General features: G+C 36.0%; 1 protein-coding gene and 1 pseudogene across 1 annotated transcript; one reads left to right on the top strand and one right to left on the bottom strand.

Moving 5' to 3' along the window:
- Positions 1 to 12,611: 12,611 nt before the first annotated feature.
- LOC121441356 (NADH dehydrogenase [ubiquinone] flavoprotein 3, mitochondrial-like) lies at positions 12,612 to 12,980 on the top strand. Its single transcript, XM_041642484.1, has one exon. The coding sequence runs from the start codon at positions 12,629 to 12,631 to the stop codon at positions 12,950 to 12,952; it is 324 nt and encodes a 107-aa protein (XP_041498418.1). The 5' UTR covers positions 12,612 to 12,628; the 3' UTR covers positions 12,953 to 12,980.
- Positions 12,981 to 20,632: 7,652 nt separating this feature from the next.
- On the bottom strand, positions 20,633 to 23,500 carry LOC121441320 (annotated as a pseudogene).
- Between the last annotated feature and the right edge of the window lie 400 nt (positions 23,501 to 23,900).

Below are 23,900 nucleotides of genomic sequence, written 5' to 3'. Positions count from 1 at the left end.
AGGCAAGAGCAGTTTCTTGCCCAAATGGCTAACAAATTCCATAAGGAGCCTCTTTGATGCCCATCATCTTCTTGAAGTAGCTTGGTGCTGTCAGGAACAAATGTATCTCACTGTCATGAAAAGTCCTAAAATTTTAAGCATTTTAAATACCTTATTCTGTAGTCTTTGAAAGGTTTGAAGAATGTCTATCCATCTGAAACAAATCTCTTTACATCTAGAAAATCTAATTAACATGACTACAAGCTTGACTATTATACACGATTATCTATTAAACTGTATTTCTTAATTATACATTCCATTTTTAAATGAATTGCACAATCATAACACCTTAATCAAGAGCAGAAATATATATGTAACAAAATTGACCTTAAATTTGTGTCAATAGAGCAAGATCCATACCAATGCAAAGTATCCATCTCTGTAGCCTATCACCCTTTAAATTAAACAAAAATTATAAACAATATTTGGGAATATGGGTATAGTTCTTCTCCATTCTGCTTCCTGCTGTTTATTGGGCAAAGTAATTTTGGGGGTGTTCACAGTGACCACTCAGGGGATCGTGGTCTATCAAACCACATTAGCCTGGAATGAATCCACAGGTTCTCATCCTCTGTGGAAACTAAAGAAACCCCTCTTTTTCAAAGCAACATATCCTTAGGCTCAAATTTTGAAGTCAAGATACCTTTGAAATATATATGGTGGCTTATCTTAGCAGTCCCTAGAATCAAATGTCTCTCTGCAGAAAAAAATTCAAAGATAACACAATAATATACATAGTCCAGACTCTATGAATTTTCCATCTTTATGTGGCTTGTTTTTACTCTATTACTTTTTCTACAAGTTTAATGTTTCTTTTATTATCTTACCCCTTTAATCTATGACTTCTGTATACTGTCTCTTTAAAGACTTTGTAACTGTCTGTATTTTTTTCTGTTCTCTCCCAAACCTATATACATTTATCCAACTCTGTGACCTATTTAGAGATATTTTTTTATCTGAATTTGTCCTATTGTGTATCTGTAATTCTTTACTGGCCAGGACAGCTTCTTAAAATGCTAAGCAGTTCTTAAAAACTTAAGTGGTGGCATTACTAGCTTATATAACATACTTCCTGCTTATTCCACACAGTCCAACATGGTGGAAGTCTGTTCACCACTACTGCAAACCATGCACATTGCCCCAGTTTTAAGCACATAGCAGGTCTATGCTGCCTTTAAGCAAGTTGTAGTACATTGCTCACAAACCCCATATAAATGCTTGGCCTCCTGAAAAGTCACACTGGCAGCATGGCCTAGAAAGCCAGCATTTCAAAGTAGAGTGGCTTATTTTTCTGCTACTGCTGACTCAGGAAAACCTCTTTTAAGGGAGCCACAGCATGGTGTCAGCACAAAACCAATTTTGGGGAAAAATGCGGCTAAACTTTGCTTTTTAGTGTCTGTTTAGAATTCCTTCGCAAGCATCTCAGGTTTTAAGTGGATTTTAGTTGCCCCACATTGGCTGCCAATTTGTTGCAAAGAGCTGCTAGTGTGTTCTTGGCAGCTCAGCTCCAAAATAATCACATAGAAACTTTATTATTTGAAACACTGCTTGGCATATCAGCTCTAGCTTCTTATTGGCTAATTCTTACATCTTAATTTAACCCATCTCCATTAATCTGTGCATCACCATGACATTGTGGTCTACCAGCCAAGTTTCAGCATGTCTGTGTCCAGTAGTGGCACCATGGTTTCTCTCTGACCCTGCCCTTCTTTCTCCCATCATTTAGTTGAGTTTTCCCTGCCTAGCTCTGTTCCCCTATGGCTTGCTATAGGCCCAAAGCAGTTCCTTTATTAACCAGTGGTATTCACAACATACAGAGATTATCTTCATTATATATATATATATATATATATATATATATATATATATTTAATATTGATCCATCAGATATAACACTAAAGAATGGTATCTATGGTTGAAAATTAAGAAGAATAAAGGCCTCTAATTCCTTTAATATTAGAGTGTTAATATTTAATTTATGTTCTTGTGGTCTGCTAAAACTTGGGGCTCTTTCTTTTTGTGAGGTACATGAGAAAACTCTTACTGTAATTGTTAAGAACACTGCCAATGCTAGAAATGGAAAATAAAATTTCCAATAGATGCAGTAATATACAGACCACTGTTATAATTGCAAGTTTTCTTTTCAAGGGGCAAGCATCATTCTTAAAATGAAAAATGAAAGCTACATACTAGCCGTGGATTGACTCTACTATTAGGGCTGTCTGAAAAGGTTGGGAATTGCTAGTTTGGATCATGTCCATGGGAAAAAAATGGAAACCACAGAAGGCCACACAGATCAGAGAAAATTTGTATTTGATAATATGGTGTTGTAGAAAAATATTTTAGATAGAAATGGATTGGATAGATGCTCAGAAGAGTATAATTTTCTCTATGTATTTGTCTACCTCTTGACAATATCAGCCAATGGGTAGTAGTTTGAAATTATGGTAGAATAGATATCTGAGGAGTTCTGTGTGAAAAGAGAGAGGGGGTCCTCTACAACAAATTGTGATAATCTGTTTGCCTATCAATGTTTTATAGAGAATTTTTCTGATCTTCTATGTGGAGATTGATAAACATTAGGATGTCATCTTAATCCATGTTGGAAATAAGTATATATCACTTATGGAATGATAGACTTTCCTTTTTTATAGAGGTATGAAAGTAGAATTTAGAAGTTTTAAATTTCATTTTAGAGGCACTTCAGAGCAAACTGTTATATTTTATTTGTTTTTTGGAGGAGCAGCATGGTTTGCCCAGCAATTCTAGGGTAAGTTGTTCATTGCTATGACTCATTCATGGAGAACCATTATTTATGCTGACTCCATGCCTACACTTGTGATAGAGGTAGGTCATAATCTATGTCTAAGACTGGCTTTTCTAAAATAAATTGTGTTTTATAGTTGCTTTTTCCATTTTGTAGGTGCTAAACTCTACATGAAGCTATGTATGTTGTCCAAGACCTTTGCAGTTCCTGGTTCATATTTTTCTGACTAGATGAAATATTTCAGGATGATATGTATCTGTTACTTTGACTTTATGAAGTAAACACATTTGATTTCAAAATGAGAATAAGTTACCTGATGAGAGGCAAATCTAGATGCTACATCTAAGTTCCAAATGCTGTCAGAGATGTGTTGATTTTGTCTCAGTGCCTACTTTGGTCCATTGGTTGTGACTACCTGTAGGGTTATATTTAAAAGGATTTATTATGAGAATTCTGATTAACAGTATTTGTGAAATGTGCAGGAAGGCAGACATCATGCTGACATCATATATTTGTCCTCCATATTCTAAATGAAAGCATGCAGCTGAATAGTCTGATAAAAGCTGGGCTACTGAGGGGTTTAGATGAACTTGAAAATATTTCTGCTGATTACTCTATTGTGTTGCTTGCTGAATATTATGGGACATCAATATTTTGAACAGGAAAACCCATAGAGGATTTATTGAATGACTCTAGCTAGTACTATAATGGCCCACTAGTTCTAACTTTGTTTCAAAAGAGATAATAATATGGTGAACAAAATTTGCTAAGAAACCAAAAAATACATTGTCATAGGAGTAAGCTGATACATGAAAATGAGAAGTTAAACTGCAAAAATCACTCTGGACACGAGATTTTTAAGTCTTCAGTTTCCTTGATACCACAGGAAAAAAACTAAAAGTGCATCATACCATGAAATCTTTTGTCTATATTACATAGTCAAATGCATTGATAAAAAAATGGGAGTATGTGTCAAAATTAACAATAGAACTTTCCTGCCAGATTTACATTTGATTCCGAAGAATGCATATCCTGATAAAATTAAGATACTAGCTGGCCATGTCTTTCTTGAAAAAAGGAAGCTGCTTTTTTTTTTTTCATTGAAAACACTGATTCTTTTTATGGTTTCCTTTCATGTCTCTTATGTGTTAGAAAATCATCAGCATGGGAAATAAGTGCATATTTCTTTTAAACCCCAGTAAAATAAAATTTGGCATAATGTTCCCTGTTGCCCTGTCTGTATTTATTTTCCAGTGGTATTCTGTTCTCACAGTATTGGTAAGTTGCTTAAAGTAAAACATCCTCTGGAAATGAGACAGTCAAGATTTCTAGCTGCAGTCTGAAGTCGGTTATTTGTTTGTTTGTTTGTCTTGTGATTGCTTTTTTTTCTTCTCTGGGGGCCACCACCCAACTCCAAAATAAATACATGAATACTTATTCTTACTTATGATTGACCAATCTGAACTTGGCTTGTATTCAGCCAGCTTTTCTAACTTATCTTACCCTGTTTGTCTTTAACTACATTTTGCCTCTGGAATTTTTACCCCCCCCCCTTTAGTCTATATGTCTTGCTTTCCTTCTTACTTCATCGCTTTCTGTGTTTTTGGTGTCTGGTTCCTGGTATCCTCCTCTCCTTCTCTTGCTCCTTGCTCTTCTCTCTCCTCTTCCTTTTTAGCCTCTATTTCTCCTCCTATTTATTCTCTTTGTCTGGCAGCCCCAACTATTTCTCTCTCCTACCTAAGTATTGGCCATTAAATCAGTTTTTTATGAAGGCAAAGTACTACAAATTTTCACAGTTAAACAAATGCAACATATCATAATGCAACATATCTTTTGCACCATTTAACAAATATTCCACGGCATAAACAAATATAACATACCTTAAGCTAATATTTCACAACATCAGTATTCTCATAAGACAGAATCAGCCTTTAGGTGGGATATTTTCTTGAATTTGGAGACAGTTTTCTGAAGTAAAAAAGTCAGCAAGTTATGCCAAATATATAACAGATTATATTACCTTAACCAAAAAGTTTATCTCCAAGCTCAAAATTTCCTTAGTATTAGAATTCAAGTATTTCAAAAGTTTCCAGTATATTCTTATCAAAAAATTCACTCATTCCATTCTGTGTTTATTCCATCTGTGGACAAGTAGATAGTGTTTCATCATTTCTAAAGAGTTAAGGAACAAATAATTCATTCTTCTTGATTCCTTGCTTAATTGTTTTGTCTTAGAATCTTAAGATCAATGAAGATTACTCTTTCATTACTCTTTCTGTGGTGATTTGAGTGAGCATGTCCCCCATAGGTTCGTATATTTGAATGCATGTTCCCTAGTTGGTGGAACTGTTTCAGAAAGATTAGGAAATACGGCCTTATTGATACCAGGCTTTCGGGTTTCAAAGGGCCCATGTCATTCCCAGTTAACCCTCTATCCTCATGTTTGTGGGTCTACATATGAGTCCTCAGCTGATGTACCAGTGCTTTGCCTACCTGTCTCCCTGTGGCCATGCTCCCTGTCATGGTTGGTCATGGACGCTAATTCTCTTGAACCATGAGACTCAAATTAATTGTTTTCTTCAAAAGGTTTACTTGATCATGGTATCATAGTACAACAGCAGAAAAGTAATTAAAGGTACATTCCCAACAGTTTTATTCACTAAGAAGCTTTCTTGTACATATGCCACAAATGCAAAGGCAGCTGTAGGCCAGGCTGTTTATTAAGAGAAAGTATTACTGGAGTGAAATGATCTCCAGGGAGTAAGGTAGAAGGTATGTATCATAGGACATAGAGGACAGTGCAAATGTCAATTCCATGAGAGGCCTACCGATTTTGTACATGAAACTTTTGGCTCCAATAGCCCCTTAACCATCCACTCCTTTCCTTCTCAGTACTTACAATTTATGTGTCACATTCTTTACTTATTTTGTGATTAATATTTGATTAATAGCCTTTTCACATCTGAAAACAACCTCCATTAAAGTAAGTATTTTTATCTTTTCATTATGCAATTCCCAAATCTAGAATAATAACAGGCTATAGCACACAATCAAAACATACTTATAAAGCATGAAATGTGGGTATGCCTATCAGGATGTTCATTTGCTGCATGACAAACTTACCCTCAAATATCATTCCTCAATCTTTATCTGAGAAGAACTTCCTGTGGTTTGAGTCAGGCTCAACACATTTATTGGACTGTGTCACATACCTGTCATTTTGCAAGCCGTTTGAGAAGAGTAACAAAAGGAAAAGAACTTGTTTCTGCCCTCCTTGTCACCTTGCAGACTTCCAGGCTACTGGCCAAATCAGGAAAGCCAAGCAAATTCATAGGGGTAGAAATCTAGCCTTTGACCCTTGAAGGACTGACTTATAAGGGATACATATATGAAAAGGACATTCTTTGTTCGTTTTCATATGATTTTCTTGTATCTCTTTATTACTAAGATACATGCTAATTTCTAGAGTCAGAGAACAATCTTCTCCCTCTGAGTATAAGTTTAAACATCTTTGCAAAATTTTTGAGCATCTCCAATTGTTCTTATAGCTACTTTCCTCTGCTTTTGTGTAGATTGATTGCGAGGTGTCTAAGATATTTAATAGCCAGAAAAGTGTCAAGTGTCTCTTCTGACTCTTGCATGAATTTTTCTTCCCAATTTTAATTCCTAAAATGAACTAATACCATTTCTGTCTACTGCAGAAACATTTTATCATTGTGGTATTCTAAAAACAAAATCTGGTATATGATGCACATTTTAATTACTCTGTTTTCCTTTTCAATAGGGTTTTGTCCTGCCACTTGGGTAATCTTTTTCATTCCAATATTGGGCTGATCATTTGTCTGTGGAACAGAGTGTCTTGTGCTACATTTTAGTAGCATTTTTTCATATAGCTGTACTAAAATGCATACACTAGAATGTATGCACTAAACTACACATGGCATCAGATGTCTGGTGCAGCAAATGTCATTTAAGTCCCTTAGTCATATATCACCATTTCATGAAGCTGAGCAGCACTCATGTTTGATTTGTCCAAGCAGTCTCTCTGTCTTTGAGGATCCTATTTGACCACCTGTAGCCAATCATTAAAAGTATCATAGATACAGCTTGCTGATGATGATCATTCTCAGCTGCATGTACTCTGTATATGATCATTGCAAGATTATATTGGATGTATCAAAGTTTAATTTTATTACAAAGTAAATGTACTCATTCATGTACTTTAATTCATTGCCTTACCTGTCCCTTTCATTTCTGGTCACCTCCCAAATGAATCACCTGCTCTTGCATTATTGTCTGAGGTTCTGCTACTAGGAGACTCCAAAATATATGCCTATGCTTTCCAATATTTTTAGTAACATTTCCTCACTTCTAAATTCTGCATTACTTGCAATTAAATTTTCTTTTTGTTGTTCCTGTGAATCCAAATCTTGAAAAGACTACATTCTGTAAAACAAATCATTACTCTTATTACAGCTGCTACTCTTTCCTCCACTGTTTTTAGGGGGAATTGGTTGGGGAGGGTAGATTTAAAAATAGTTGTGTATATATCTAGCTATTATTTATATTCAAGAGAATAGAAATGAATGTATGTGAGTGTGTGTGGAATGTGTTTGTGTGTGTTGATATGTGTCTAATGTTAGTGATATAATAAGAGGAAGTGATGTGAGAATAATACATTAAAATTTTGATTATACCATGAAAGTTAATTTTCAGAATAGGAGGGTAATATAATTAACATATGAAAATGCTTTTATATTGTTTGATTTATAGGAAAACATAAGTGCAAACAGTTATATTTGTATTATGAAATTATAAATTGAAACATTTGTAGGATTGGGACTCAGGCTTTGCATGAGAATATATTCAAGTGGTGTCAGTGCAGCTAGTTAAGAAGGGACAAAAGAGATTTCTGGTTGTTGCACTCCTTTAAGGCAATATAATTTTGCCTTAATGCTCAGACATCTACTTGTATTAAAAGTACACATTTGTGTGGCAAGGATGTGTTATAAATCTTTCACAAAGCCAAGTTATATTGCTCTCATGTTAAATTTTATGTAATTCTATTTTACACCTCTAGTAACAGTTCACTTTGTTGCTGTTTTCACTAGTGTTCTGAGAAGGATAGATTGCCTTCAACATAGATACTTTTAATGAGGACAGTAAGACACATGGATCAGGGAGATATTTGCAGTATATGATCATGTAGATCATTGCATGCATTAGACAAGTAATCAGTCTTAATTAGATATAAGTTGTCTCTAAGGATTGATTGTATTGATAGTTTTGAAGTATCAATAAAGAGATTTTAGTAAACATATAATGTATTTCTTAAAGTATTATAAAAATATCATTTAAAAAGAATGAGACAAAATATACAATGAAGACAAGCCTTAAAAATACATTCTTAACTTGTAAATGTTTTTGGAAGGTGACCAAAGAGCTTTATTCAAACTGTAGGTGGAATTTCTGGTCTTACATAGCATTTAATTCATTTGCGTAATGCAGAGTTTAGAGCGCGAAGGAGATTCCACAGTGCTGGGAAATTTTATGGGTAACAGATCTATGCAAGGTCTGACCACCAGACCTCAAGGCAGTGTAGCCAGTTAGCCCAGAGAAACTTGTCTTGTGTATATAGTGTTTGGGATCAGCAGCAAAAATGCATAATAAAGTCTTAGTATTATTGTCAAAATAATAACATACTAGAATCTGCCAAAACATTATACAGCTATAAAAATAGAATGGTGACTGGGGAAAAAGTGACAAGAATGAACACAGACTGAATTTTAAGTTTTGCACTCATTCTTGCCAATCGATGTTCCACACATATGCATATTACAGCCTAAATTAAAATCATTTGCAGAGTCACAACTAAATGTTTTATTAAAATTAGCAATAGAAGAACTATCAGAAAACAAAAACCTCACAGCTCTTGTTATTTTCATTTCAAATATATGGGTTACTGCTTCTAGTTGGGCTAATGAGAAAATGCTTTTACTTTCTTCTTGTGGAGAACTAGAACTATTGAGATATATCTGTAGAAGCTAATCTGCTTTCCATTCCTTAACACAGTTGAATTCATGTTCTATGCACTACTGGGTTCTCATATTTTAATATCATTGGAGTTCTTATCTCATTAGGAAGAAATCATCAAGAAATCAAGCCCTGTGTTTTAATATGTTCTATTACTGTGGCAAAACACAATGAACAAGACACATTAGAAAGTGTTTAATGTTTTTGGAGTGACAGATTCCATGAAAACCGAGTGAAGGCATTAGTAAAAATTCAACCAAGAGCCCAAATATCAAAACCACAGGCAAGAGACAGAGAAACGCATACATAAAGACATCAGAATTTGCCCTGAAAGGCACACACTTCCTCCAAGAATTTCACACTTCTTAAATGTTCCATAAACTGGAAACTGAGTATTTGAACATACAAGCCCATGGGGACTCTTCTCATGCAAGCGACCAAAAACTTTATCTTACAGAACTGGATCACTTCTGGAAGCAGTTGCTTGGGGATTCAGTCTCTAGAACATAGACTTGTAGAAGGCAGCACAAATCTGGACTTTATTAAGTATACCCAAGAGGTTTAATATCACTAGTCTCTCTTGTATACAGTGTCTAAAAAGAACTCTGAATTGTATGGGTCAGCAGTTTAGATCATGATTTAAAGGATTTTAAGATTTGAGACTGGTTATTCCCTCATAAGGCTATGGCATATTTAAGTTGGCACATATATAATAGAGGTATTAAGAATATTTTTATTGCAGGATGAGAATTAAGTGCAAGTTTAACCTACTATCTGCCGTATAGTGGCTATAAATAAATGTTATTTTCTATCATTCTTATTCTTGTCAATATGAGTATATTATGGTGTGTGCTATATGTTAAATGGGTCAGAGATAATGTTGGGTATTTAGTCATTTTCATGTGGATCCAGCAACTGTATGTGTGTGGTGTGTATATATATATGTGTGTGTATGTACATATGCATGTATGTACAGTCATATCAATGTATCTATATACAGAGAGGGGTTTATATGTATATAGACATTGATATCTATCTATATTAATACCCATATCTATATCTATATAGTAAACAAAACCTGAACTTTACAAGATGAATAAACAAAGTTTAAGAACAAGATATCACGTGTCTAGAATTTACTTCATGTATACCTGCTATAGAGTCTTCAACAAGACTGACTTAATAATTAAATGGTGGGACTCATATCCCAGTCACAGCTGAAATCATTGGTATTATGATGAACAGTTTTTATAGGAAAATAATTAATAAAGACTTGGAAAGAATGAGGAATGAATATTTGTTTCTAGGTCAGGTTCATCCCTATGATATATTATTATTTTTTTAAATTTATTTTCCCTCCAAAACACAGTTTCTCCTCCATACTCTCTTCCCTTTCCTGTCCCCTTTTAATCTACCTCTCTCCCCATCCACCCCTCCTCTGTCTACTTTCAGGAAGGAGCAGGCTTTCCATGGACATGAACAAAGCATGACAAATCAGGCTGAGGTAGGACCAAGCTCCTCCCCTACATCAAGACTGGGTGAGATATAATTCTGATAGGTCTACCTTTATATGTTGCTTGGCTGACCTCTCATTGGAGACAATAAAAGCCAGATGGTCGTGGTCAAGCATTATGCAGACATTAAGAGACCAGGGATGCCAGCCCAGATTACTATACCCAGCAAAACTTCCAATCACCATAGAAGGACAAAACAAGATATTCCATGAAAAAACCAGATTTCACCAATGCCTAGCCACAAATCCAGCCCTACACAAAATACTAGAAGGAAAACTCCAACCCAAGGAAGTTGGCTACACCAACAAAAACACAGACAATTGATGGTCTTATAGCAGCAAACTCTAAAGAAGGGAAAACACACAAATTAACGTCACCAACAATGAAAACTAAATTAACAGGAGATAGCTATCACTGGTATCCATTAATATAAATGGACTTAACTCACCTATAAAAGGCACAGGTTAACAGAATGGATAAAAAAAAAAAACAGAATCGGTCCTTCTGCGTACAAAAAACACATCTCAACCTGAAAGACAGACATCATCTCAGAGTAAAGGGTTGGGGAAAATTATTATAATCAAATGATCCCAAGAAATAAGCGAAAGTAGCAATCCTAGATATTAGGATAGATCTAACAAAATATTTCAAGCTAAAATCAATCAAAAGAGACAAAGACGGTTATTTCATATTAATCACAAGAAAACTCCATTAAGAGGAAATCTCAATACTGAACACCTATGCCCCAAATACAGGGCACCCTCATATGTGAAAGAAACACTTCTAAAGCTTAAGTCATATATTAAACCTCACACACTAATAGTGGGAGACTTTAACACTCCATTCTCACCACTGGACAGGTCAGTCAGACAAAAAATGAACAGAGAAATAAGGCAACTAACAGATGTTATTACTCAAATGGACTTAACAGACATCTATAGAATATTCCATCGAAAGGATGTTCAATTGTACCACAAGGATATGTGCTCAACTATGTTCATAACAGCATTGTTTGTCATAGCCAGAACCTAAATGACCTTTGACCAAAATATGGATAAAGAATATATGGTACACAATGGAATACTACACAGCACAAAAAAAATGGCATCTTGAATTTTGCAGGAAAATGGATGGAGCTAGAAAACATTATTTTACATGAGCTAACCCAGACACAGAAAGACAATTATCACATGTACTCACTCACAGATTGTTTTTAAACATAAAGCAAAGAAAACCAGCCTACAAACTGCAAACCCAGAGAACTTAGACAACAATAAGGACACTAAGAGAGACTTATATAGATCTATTCGACATGGGAAGTAGAAAAAAGACAAGATCTCCAGAATAAATTTGGAGCATGAGGACCTTGAGAGAGGGTTCAAGGGAGAGGGGAGAGGCAGGGAGGGGAGCAGAGAAAAATGTAGAGCTCAATAAAAATCAATTTAAAAATAGATGGTAAAATAATCTAGAATGGGAACTGAAGATGGAAGCTAAAAAGAAATACCACACTAGCTCAAAATTGAGTATAATAAAAGGTTATTTATTTAGTGGTAGACTTACAGATCACAGTCCACTGACTGAATGGGAAACAGGAACCAAATCCAGCAGCTGGAAGGGAGAGAGAAGTACACTTTACCTTGGCATTTTTAGTATAAGATACCAAACCCATGTGGGCTGGTATCTTAAAGGCTATTGTCTGAGTGTATGGGGGTAGATCCAACATTCCAAGGTCTGAGACCTCAGGTGAATCATATGTTAATCAAATAATTGATGATCTGAGCAAGAAAGAGAGAAAAGAGTGCCCAACACCAATCCACATTTCTTTAATCATAATTAATTTTATTTTTTGCTGAGATTATGTCTTTTCGAAAAAGGTAATCATAGTAGATGAAACTTCCAAACTTAAAAAAAAACAATGGAAGTTTTAAGTGCTTAATTGTAATCTATTGGTTTGGTTTGGTTTGGTTTGGCTTTGATTTTTTTTTCTGATACAGGGTTTCTTTCTATAACCATTCTGGCTGTTCTGGAATTCACTCTGTAGACCAGACTGATCTTGAGCTTGCAGAGATCCACCTGGCTCTTTGTCACTAGGGCTGGGATTAAAGGCATGTGCCACTACTGCTTCATATTTGTAATCTTAACAGTCAGTAATTTTCCTATTTATAACTATCTTTCTGTAAAAAAATCTCTCAGTACCAGGAACTCAGTTATAATGGAAGATGAAATGCCTTAGAAAATGCATGAGGGGGCGACCTCGGCGAGCAGCGTCTGTACCATGGCGGTCTCTCTCCTGCTTCGGGGAGGACGAATCCGGGCGCTGAAGGCTGCATTCCTGGAGGCAAGGGTGTTCCGAGAACTGTCTTCTACGGTGTCCCTCTCTACAGAGTCAGGGAAGATTGGAAAGGGAATAAAACCAAATCCCAAGAAGCAAAGTGCACCCAAAGAGCCCACTCTGGCCCCTGAGCCGACGGATGCCACTACCTACAAGAACCTGCAGCATCATGACTACAATACATACACCTTCCTGGACCTGAACCTGGACCTCTCCAAGTTCAGGATGCCACAGCCCTCCTCAGGACGAGAGTCGCCTCGGCACTGAATTCAACTCACAGTAGCCCCATGTCGGTCCCATGAATTCATTGCCTGTGAGAATAAAAGTCAGCCACAAAAAAAAAAAAAGAGAAAATGCATGAGTGTCTCTGGACATGCTGGTTATGCTTTTATGAGGGAATTAAACTCTATAGTCTTCCCTATATTTAGGAGGGAAATTTACATGTCCATTATCTAATATGCTTGTTCCATGGTTTATTAATCCTTAACTGTGTTAGATATAGAGTCTCTTAGGTTATAAAATGAGAATCCTTTGAGTTTTCTGTTGTTTGGTTTTTGAACTGTCATCTCTTGTCATCACCTTTCTATTTTCCTAATTCCAGCTAGAAAAATCAAAAGCAATGTTCGACAAATCACAAACAATGCTTATTTTAAGCATAATGCTGTGTCTAATAAGAACCTACCAAGAGCGTCTCTTAATTCCAAAAATATTTGTGAGACTGTGTCCAAATGTCATAATTGTCAAGAAATCTGAACTGGCTTTATCCTGTTTACAATTGTAATCTATCTCTGTGTAACTAGCAAAGTATCAGACATATAATAAAAATTGGCTGGGTGAAGTGATATCTTGTTATTAGAAAAAAATTCATCCTCACAAACCTCTTATTTAGGAAAATGTTCATAGTAAAAAAGAGAAACCATGGTACAAAACCAACCATATACCCTCGAATTTATATATTCACTCACACTCTGACACCACCACTCTATGATCCTTTAAAAGTATACTCAAGTATAAAAGGTAGAAACAGGAAAATAATTATAAAACCATGGAATTATTGCTTATTTATTCATGTTTGCAATTCCATATTCATCAAATGTTTAAAAATGAATATGTGCTATTTCTAAAATAATGACAAAGTTCATGGAAGTACATAAATTTGAAATATCAAGACAGAAAAAGAATAACATGGTAAAATACATTAAGTCTGACATTTGAGTCAAACTTCCACTGACCTATGAGTCACCATATTGGGCCGTTTCTCTATTAATATTGACATATCATGTTCCTTTTCTTCCTTCTTTATACCCTGAAGTCAAGCCTATCTGAATAGCTCTTTCCCTTCCACTGGAAGGAAGAAACATTCTCAGCTTGTGTGGTGGAGGCAAATCATTTACCTAGGGCAATGCTACCTGCTGATCTACACATACATACACACACACACACACACACACACACACGTATGAATGTATTTAGTTTGTATCTTTGTTTTATATTTCTGAAATTCAAACTATTCTATTTCAGAAAGTAGCTAAGTTTCCAAGTAGTATGAGACTTCTAACTTCTGGAATCCAGAGTTGGCCTCACTCAGATATTCTCCCCCTAAGGTTTTGTCTATATTTTATATAATTTATTTTACTTTATTATTTATTATTCTGAGGTATGATACTACCTATTTTACCCCTTCAATCTCCCTAAGAGCCTCTCACCACATGTCCCTCTTTCAAATTCATGTTTTCTTATTCATTTTTTAAGAACTCATTATGTCCATTTAGTGCCATTCAGATGTGCATGGATGCTTTGCCATCCACTGAAGTATGCAAAACCTGTTCATGGCAAAATCCTCATAGAAGAATGATTAATTCCAGAGCACCAGTTCTCCTTTGGCCCCACGTAACACCAACTTCTTAACGAACCCATACACTGTCTACCAAATCTGAATAGAGAGCAAAATTCCAAGGTCTTAATTAGTCCCCAGTATCTGAAACAAGCTCCCACTACTAATTGGTTCAAAAATGACTATGAGAAGTTGAATGCTCTAATAATAGGCATATATATCAGGGGAAATGGCTTCTCAGGAAAATAATACCAAAGTTGTCATTGGAATTGAGAACCTCACCAATGCAGACACAACAGGACTGAAACACATATGAACCAACAGAGGCTGTGATAGCATGCAAAAGGTTTGCACAGATTCAAACCACACACAATCAAAACACTGAGAAGAAGCAGAAACAAAATACCACCCTAACCAGGAAGCTAATTGCAATTGATCTGCAGGAAAAAAGGAAAATCAATTTTCTCCAGTGGAGTGTCAACTTCACTATAGTGACCATCCCATGTCTAGCAATAATTGGTCAAAACAAAAAGGACTCCATGTTTCTTTTATACACTTTTTGTTGTTTTGGTATTTTTTGTCTTATTGATTGAAAGTTCTTAATTTTTAAGATTATAATAAAAATAAATAATTTCTCCCTCCCTTTTCTTCCTATCAAATTCACTTACACACCCCTCCTAGCTTTCTTCCAAACTTATGACTTCTTTTTAAATTATATATATATATATATATATATATATATTCCTAAATTTATAAATACAACCTGTTTGAACCATATAATGTTACTTGTGCGTTTTCAGGCTGACCATTTGGTACTGGGTAACCAATTGATGTGTTCTTCCCTAGTTCCAGCTATTTGTCCAGCTTAAGACACTCCTTAGGTGCCAGTAGTTCTCTCTGCATCCGAGGCCCTATGGGCCATATCTATTATTTTTGTCTTTATTCAGCCCATGTTTAGGGAATCATGTTCGTAAGACTTCATGGGTGTCTTACATACCTAGGAGACAGAGTCTCATAAAAACCTCTCCGACCCTCCAGCTTTGATAATCTTTATGCCCCCTCTTTCACAATGATCCCTGAGTCTTAGTTACAGGAGCTGTTTTGGAAATTTATCATTTGGAACTTGGCCTCACAAGTTTGTATTTGATTGGCTGTGGTTTTCTTAAATGCTCTTCATCTATTGCCAAGGGAAGTTTCCATGATAAAGAGTGAGGACTACACTTATCTGTGAGCATAATAAAGTAGTTTAGGGATTATCGTGGTCTAGTAAACTGGTAGTTGTTGGTGCTCCTTCAAAATCTATACCTTCACTAGCCTTGGATACTTGCATAGGTTTCCAGTACCAAGCATGATTTTTCTCTTGTTGATCTTAAGTCTAATTAGAGAGTTGTTGGTTACTGACAAGGTTTACCTGCTACTACTGTACCCTTAAGGTTATCATACGATACTGGCAATTGGGCTTCAAAGGTATAACTACTAGTTTGGACTGCTGGTTTCCTCTTCTTTGGAAGTTTGTACACCTTCTGATACCATGAAAGCTAGTTCTCATGGAGGAGGCATTCAGGTCAGTCCCATCTCATGGGCCACAAAGTTTCTGAAGTACATGGTGTCTTCAGTAATAGGGGCTTGCATTCGACCCCTGAGGGCAACTATTATCAAGATTAATAGCCTGGAACACTTTGGGCAAGTCTTTTGGGCCACCCTGACAAACAGCTTAACACAGAGTTTCTCATGTATGGTATTTGCTAAATAGTCTTTGGCTTGGAGGGAACATTGTTAACCCACTTAAGAAAATTTCATTTTACCTTATATGCATATTTATACAAAGAATTATAAATATTAGAAGGCTTTTCAGGTAGTTAGTAATATGATTTTTATGACTATTTTAGATATCCTTACTACTACTTTACCATTTTTAGTTCTATATTTATCTCCCTCCCCCTCCATAATTATAGCCTTCTATTTTTCCCATTCCCCTATGAGATCTCTTGTATCCCACAACTCCACTCTGTTCCTGGCAGTGGTCTCGTTTTCATGTTCCTCATTTCTGTAGTTACTCCAGTTTAGGTACTAAAATCTGAAGATTTGAAGCTAGGAGCACAGAGGTATTCAGTATTTCATTCACTCAGGGCTTCCTTAGAGGTATTAGTATAATTGTTAATAAAGTGTAAGAGATAGGAATACCATGCCTTCCATTAACATCTGAAGTTTCAGTTTTCATAATCATTCAATTAAAATATTCTGTAAATACTTGAAGAAATAAAATTTTAGTTATGGCTTCTCAACTTCTATTTCATATGTTCTTCAAATGTCATGAAATATTGTTTTACATGTTTCTAGTCATTTCCATATAAAAATTATTGTTAGCTCATGGAATAAGCAAAACTTGACTGTGTGCTAGCTTTGCCTTTCATCACCTTTCATCATAGCTTAAGAGTTTTAATTTCTGATAATCTCTGTGTATATAGAGATTTTGTCTGTATTCTTTCACTATTTGCTCAATCACTCTAATGCTATACTTTACATTAAACCTACGCTGCAAAAGTATTTTTGGAATGAAATACTATGTAGTAGAGTACAAATCCCAGATTGAAATATAAAGAATGTTATTTCTCCAGGCTAATAACTACCTGTGACAGTTAATCTTGTTTTGATACCTTGACTGGACTGAGAAGGATCTGGGTGTGCATGTGAGGATATGTGCTGAGAAAATTAACTAAGACATGAATGTGAGTGGGACTACTCGGGACACTGTTGGATGCAATAGAAATAAAATGGAGAAATATAGAGAGTCAGCCCGTACACGCACAGACGGTTTATTTTTGCTTCATTGCCACTGTGATTGGAACTATTCTGCTCTAACATCTCCTTCTACCATGGTGGACCTTTAAAAGTATGAGCCTAAATAAATCTGTTCTCCTTTCCTCCATTGTGTATGCCAAGTATTTTGCCACAATGACAAGAAGACTGACATAGTATCATGTGCCTACTATGTGTTCTGCAGTGTACAAAAGTTGTTATTTATTGGATGTAACACCAGCTAAGAAGAAAAAACTCATTAACTTGTCATTCCTCTTATACTACAAATGTCCTACATTTAGGACATTAGATATTAGTATAGTAAATTCATATGTCTGTGAATAGCCGCAGTTATTAGCTGTCAAGCGTTCTGATGAGAAAATCAGGAGCATAATTTAACAATGAAGTAGGAAATGTTTTTTTCTCTTTCCCGTGGGCAAACAAGAGAACAGCTTACATTGCTTCAGATAATACGCAATAAATTATGCATGAGCACAGATTTATTAACAAGTCAAAACCTCTGTCTGCAACAAGAATTGATATAATACGTGTTAGTGACACTTGAGTTTTATTTTACCGTTTTTGTTATTACAAGTAACAATTCTCCAATTAAAAAAAAATTTAGACACAAAGAATGAAGAAAATAAATGACTTGCTATGTTTTCAAAGTTGCCAGTCTCTGGATTTTTTTTTCTCTTTTTATTGTCTCATTCTCCATTTACAACACAACAAAACTACAAACTTTGGAACTAAGCTTGTTAGTTTTGATATCCTGCTTTGTCATTTGTGACATAGGAAAACTGATATTTCTATCCTATAGTTTTCTTATCTGTATAAATTGGATAATAATAGTACTTTTTGATAGGGAATTTCAGAGATTAAATGAAATAGTGCTGCAAGTTACTTATTTTTTAGGATCTATGAAAGTTAGCTATTCATGGGGAAAGGGAAATGTGGGCTCAAAGTACCAATACTAACCTGGAAGCTATTTGCAATTGATTCCTGCTTGGGAGAGGGAAAATCAGTTTTCTTTAATACAGTGTTACTGGACATACCATCTACACTGCAGGATGGGTCTCATTCAAGAACAGTTGGCCAACACAAAATGAACTCCATGTTTTTGTGTCCTTTTGTTGTTGTTTTTGTTGATTTGGCTTGGTTTGAATTAGTCATCTTTGTGATTTTGCTGGTTTCTTTTGACTTTTTGAGAGAGAAAGACACACACACACACACAGAGAGAGAAAGAGAGAGAGAGAGAGAGAGAGAGAGAGAGAGAGAGAGATTGGGTGAGTAGGGAGTTAGTGAGGATATGAGAGGAGTTAGTTAGGGAAAGGGAAATAATATGGTCAAAATAAGCCATACAAAAAGTTAAGTCAATAAATAAAAATATACAAGTTAGCTATTTTGCTACTAGAATCTAAAAAAAACAAGGTACTTCACTTACTTTTTTAATTCTTCCTTCCCTTCCTCTTCTTACACAATCCCATCCCCATCCCCTTGTTCCCCCTCTACCTGTTCATTTACAGATGCTCTATCTGTGGCCACACTTCAATTTACACTGCAGGATGGGTCTCATTCCAGAACAGTTGGCCAACACAAAATGAACTCCAGGTTTTTGTGTCCTTTTGTTGTTGTATTTGTTGATTTGGCTCTTTTTTCTATTTTTCACTAGTCTTAGATGCAGCATACACCTCTGTTAATCAATACTCCTAAATTTCCCATTGAATCTGATTATTTCATCGTATATTTTGCTAGAATACAATGGGCAGGTTAGTATGCACATCCTTTAAAAAGCTTGTATTGTAAAATAGTAAGAAAATGGTGTGTGATACTGGGTGTCTCATGCATACATATTTAATTACTGGATTTTCCCTTGCCAAATAATACTGAGCTAATTCCAGAGACACTTTTTCACTAATGGCTATTCTCTTTGTTCTTTAGTATTAAGAGTATCAATTGACAGCTAAGGATACAGACATGGGAAAAAAGAGAAGATATTTCCTAACCTTTTAAGCAGTTCTATGTTGTCATGTGATTTAAAAAAAAAGTCTTGTGTGAAAATTCTAGAGGTCATCCTTTCAAGGAAGAGGTCATGGAGCTGTTTGTCCTTTTCTCATCTTTGTGGGCTGGAGTAAAACAAGATGGCTGCAGCTTGAGTTACTGTATCCCTTAAACTGATCTTGGAAAACGTCAATAACTGAGCAGAAAAGGAGAGGTCATATGTAAAAGTATGAAGCCCCCAAGGCAGCTTGTCCGTCTTTCAAAGCTAGTATTTTATGCAGTGTTCAGCCATTTCCAGTTTGTGATCCTAAATCAGGGTTTTCTTAATGGCTTACAGAACAATTTTAAAATTGAGAATGTTAATTCATTATATAGCATAGTTTTCACTCATACTAACTTTTGTTTTTCCCATGGTCTTTGTTACACATAGATATCTATCATTTTGAAATATACATAGATTCTATAATCCAATATTCTAATATTATAGAATACAAGTATTCTATAATGCTTGCTCTGTGATAAGCATTTTTCTAATTTACTAATTTAATTAATTTTCATGAAATAGTCTATGAAGTAGAGAATTGTTCAATACCAATATAGAGTTAAAAATATTTAGGCAGAGAGAAATAAAGTAATTTGCTTGAAGTCACCTGTCTAGGAAATACAAAGCAGGAATATGGGGAGTCTGGCTCTGAACCCTAATTCTTTTTTAGGGGGAAATGTGTTTCATTCTTTATTTCCAAGGAAATCTGTATATTATAAAAGCAAACATTTTTCATACCACCAAGTACAGAGTTCACATTGCAATCTGAACCATTTTCATGACACGTCTGATGATCTAGAAATCAAATAACTTTGAAAGGCTTCAGTCTCCACTGTCCATGAAAATGATGTTATCACATGTACCACACTATTCTTTCTTTTAAAGGATCAAGTAGAAATTAGACCCAATAATTAACCAAAAGTACATCATATCCTATTACTTGTTTTATAGGATCATAAACACTATACTACGATTTAGCACTTGGACATGAAACATGTCTTAACTTTCTAAATATGCTAGAAATAACAAAAACATTTACAATGCTTTAATATTTCTAGTTAATACCATTTATATCAGTAACTGCAGTGTTATAACTTTCAGCATCTCACATAACTAGTCAATGAAGTTGGTTATTTTAAGGGTTGGGAGTAAGAACAGAAGAACAGGAGATATAAGGATATCAGGTTTCACAGTTCTGTTAAATTTTTAAAATAAAAACTGCTTTCTTCGCTGCATCAGAACTATCAGACTTGAAGTATGTTTGTTTGCTTTAATCCCATGACTCATCATCCACTGAATTGGGAGTTTGTGAAGAAGAAATCCCTGCTGTATTCAACGTGTTCTTGCCCTGATAATTCTTCCTAGTGTCAACAGATGCAAACACAGTTCCTCTTGTGCTATTACTGAAGCCACGAGGTACGTATGTACTAAAAGCAATTTCTTCTAGCCAAGTAGGAACATCCTGTTGAGCATCTGATAGTACTTTAACGAGAGGCTGTGCTAAATGAATATCAGATTCTGTATCGAAAAAAGAAATTGCTCTGCCAGTATTTCCACAACGCCCAGTATGTCCAATTCAATGAACATATTCATCAATGGTAGAAGGAAGATCAAAATTGAAAACATGTTGAACATTTTCAATATCAAGCCCTCTGGCAGCTACTGAAGTAGCAACAAGAACTGGGCACTTCCCACATCGAAAATCTCCAATCACCATGAATACTTGTAGTTGATATTTTTTCTTGACAAAGAAAAGTTGCAATGAAATCTGCTTTTTTCTTGGTGTCAACAAAAACCATAGTTCTTTCATCACCTATGTTTCGTAGGATCTCAACAAGTTTTTCTCTTTTTTGATACTGTCCAATTTGAAGAATGGTCTACTGAACATCTCTGCAAGCTCCTCCCACTGTCCAACAGCAACAAACAAATAATTTGACTTTAGAAACTCCCCAGCCAACCTTTGGATTTCTTCTGGAAAAGTAGCACTGAATAAAAGGGTTTGGCGCTGTTCTTTTGATGGCATTCCAGGACAAGAAATTAACTTCTTCATTTCTGGTCCAAAACCCATATCCAACATTCGGTCAGCTTCATCCAATACTAAGTACTTGACGTGTTTGAGACCAATCTTTTCTTTACCTATGATATTCATCAGCTTCCCTGGTGTAGCACATAGTATGTTATAGCCTTGTACTATCTGTCAGATTGAATGCCCAAAATGGGTTCCCCCATATATGACAACAGCTCTTACACAAGTCCCAAAAGAATATTTTCTGGCTTCCAAATAAATTTACTTAATCAGTTCTTGAATTGGGGCTACAATAATACACTCTGGTTCCTGCAGTTGTTTTTTTTTATTTTTTTTACAATTTTTTTATTAAGAAAAGAAGAAAAAAAACATAAACAAAAACAAGTTTCCACCTCCTCCCAGCCTCCCATTTCCCTCCCCCTCCTCCCACCCTTCTCCCCCTCCTCCCACCCTTCTCCCCCTCCCCCCACTCCTCTCCCCCTCCCTCTCCAGTCCACAGAGCAGTCCGGGTTCCCTGCCCTGTGCTAAGTCCTAGGTCCTCCCCCCTCCGTCCATATCTAGGAAGGTGAACATCCAAACTGGCTAGGCTTCCACAAAGCCAGCACATTAAGTAGGATCAAAACCCCTTGCCATTGTCCTTGGCGTCTCATCAGCCCTCATAGTACGCCATGTTCAGAGAATCCGGTTTTATCCCATGCTTTTTCGGTCACAGTCCAGCTGGCCTTGGTGAGCTCCCAGTAGATCAGCTCCACTGTCTCAGTGGGTGGGTGCACGCCTTGTGGTCCCGAATTCTTTGCTCATGTTCTCCCTCCTTCTGCTCCTCCTTGGGACCTTGGGAGTTCAGTCCAGTGCCTGCAGTTCTTTAAAGCGACTAGCAGTTATTCCATCCCGCATCATATGAGCCAAAATAGTCAAAAGAAAAGCTGCATTCTTCCCAGACCCTGTTTGAGCACAAGCCATCAGATCTCTTCTTGCTAACACAATAGGGATGCTGTATTTCTGCACAGGAGTGAGCTTGGTATAGCCAGCTTTAGCAATGTTGTTATTCAGTGTTTGACAAAGATTAGCTTCTTCAAAAGTCAAAATTGCTGGTGGTGCATCATGTCCAGATACTTCTACAAGTATGGTATTATACTTATCAAACTTTATTCCTGTCTGATAATGTGCAAAAATGGAGTCCTCATCTTCTGGTGGAGGAGGGGATATATATGTCACTTTTGGACCCTGAATGTCACTGCTCTCTCCTCCTTCAGTTTCTGACTTCCAAGAATTCTTTCCAGAGCCTGTTACTACTTCTTCATTCAAACCTTTGTAACCACCTCGTCCACTTCCACTTCTACTTTGATAAGTGTCACTATTATTACCTGAATCACTTGCTGCTGGTTTTCTAGAACTAAAAAGGCCACCACCACGCTGTGTCCCCTGATCTTGGTCATATTCATTATTTGGTCTTCCTAGACCAAATCCTCCTCGGCAACCTCGGAAACTACCTCTTCCACCTCTTCTGAAGGGTCCTGAAGTTTCTGAATCATTTCCATCTTGATAGCCACCTCTCTTGGAAAACCCCCTGTTCCGAGTTTGATTGTCTTCACAGTCATTACTGGACTCTTTCCAGAAACCAGAGCTATCTACTTCTTCAAACTTGTTATTTAAAAAACCTCTGTTTCCAAAACCCTTTCCTCTCCCGTAACCTCCATCAGTAGGTGTGTTCTCTCTTTTAGTAGACTCGCCAATATCTCTGTTTCCCAAATTTCTTCCAGAGGGAAATCTCATGAAATGATCACTTCCAGAAGGTCCATCTTCCATTTCTGATGAAGCTGAAGTCCTGTTAAAAGTGTCTCCATTTGCACCAGAAGAATATTTGTTCTTTTCAAATACAGGAACATAGGAAGACATGTGAGGTTTGAGGATTTCTGCTTCCCAATCTTCATCTCCGCTCCAGGCTTCCTGGGCTCCTCGTGGCCGCCGCCGTGGCTTCTGCACCCTAATTCGAAATATTGAGGAGATCTTATCTCTAAATACTGTGTCTTCTTTATCAGTGTTTGTGCTTGCAACCACTGTAATGGTTTGGGGTACAAGCCTTCTAGATTTCAGAAGAAACTTTGCACACATCTCTTTTGCTATGTACGTTTGTTTCAATTTTTTTATCTTTAACCCATACATATGCATACATTAGTGCTATATTGATATTTTACATGATGAAACCCTTATTATTTTTTCTTTATTTTAACTTTTGAGAGATTCATACACCTATACAATGAATTTCAGTCATTTTTACCTTGCCCTTCCCTCTCTCTTCTTCTCCATTTTCATCCCCCTTCATTCTCTCACTAAGGCCTTTTTCACACGACTGTAATAATTTTAAAATATTTCCACTAACATTTAAGCACAAAATCATTTTCCACTACCGGTTAATATATCTTTTTAGAAAGAGAATAATTTTGTTATACATTTTTGGATCTGAATTTAAAAGTAATTATTTCTGTATTGATACATATTTATTAATATTCTA

The sequence above is a fragment of the Microtus oregoni genome, unplaced genomic scaffold (genome assembly GCF_018167655.1).
Source record: "Microtus oregoni isolate MIOR12 unplaced genomic scaffold, Mior012 000074F_ref0000038, whole genome shotgun sequence".
NCBI lineage: Eukaryota > Metazoa > Chordata > Mammalia > Rodentia > Cricetidae > Microtus > Microtus oregoni.
The sequence above is the reverse complement of the archived record's forward strand: the minus strand, read 5'-3'. Positions and strand labels throughout refer to the sequence as shown.

Coding starts and splice junctions, on each gene's coding strand:
- LOC121441356 (XM_041642484.1), top strand. CDS start 12,629: ATGGCGGTCTCTCTCCTGCTTCGGGGAGGACGAATCCGGGCGCTGAAG.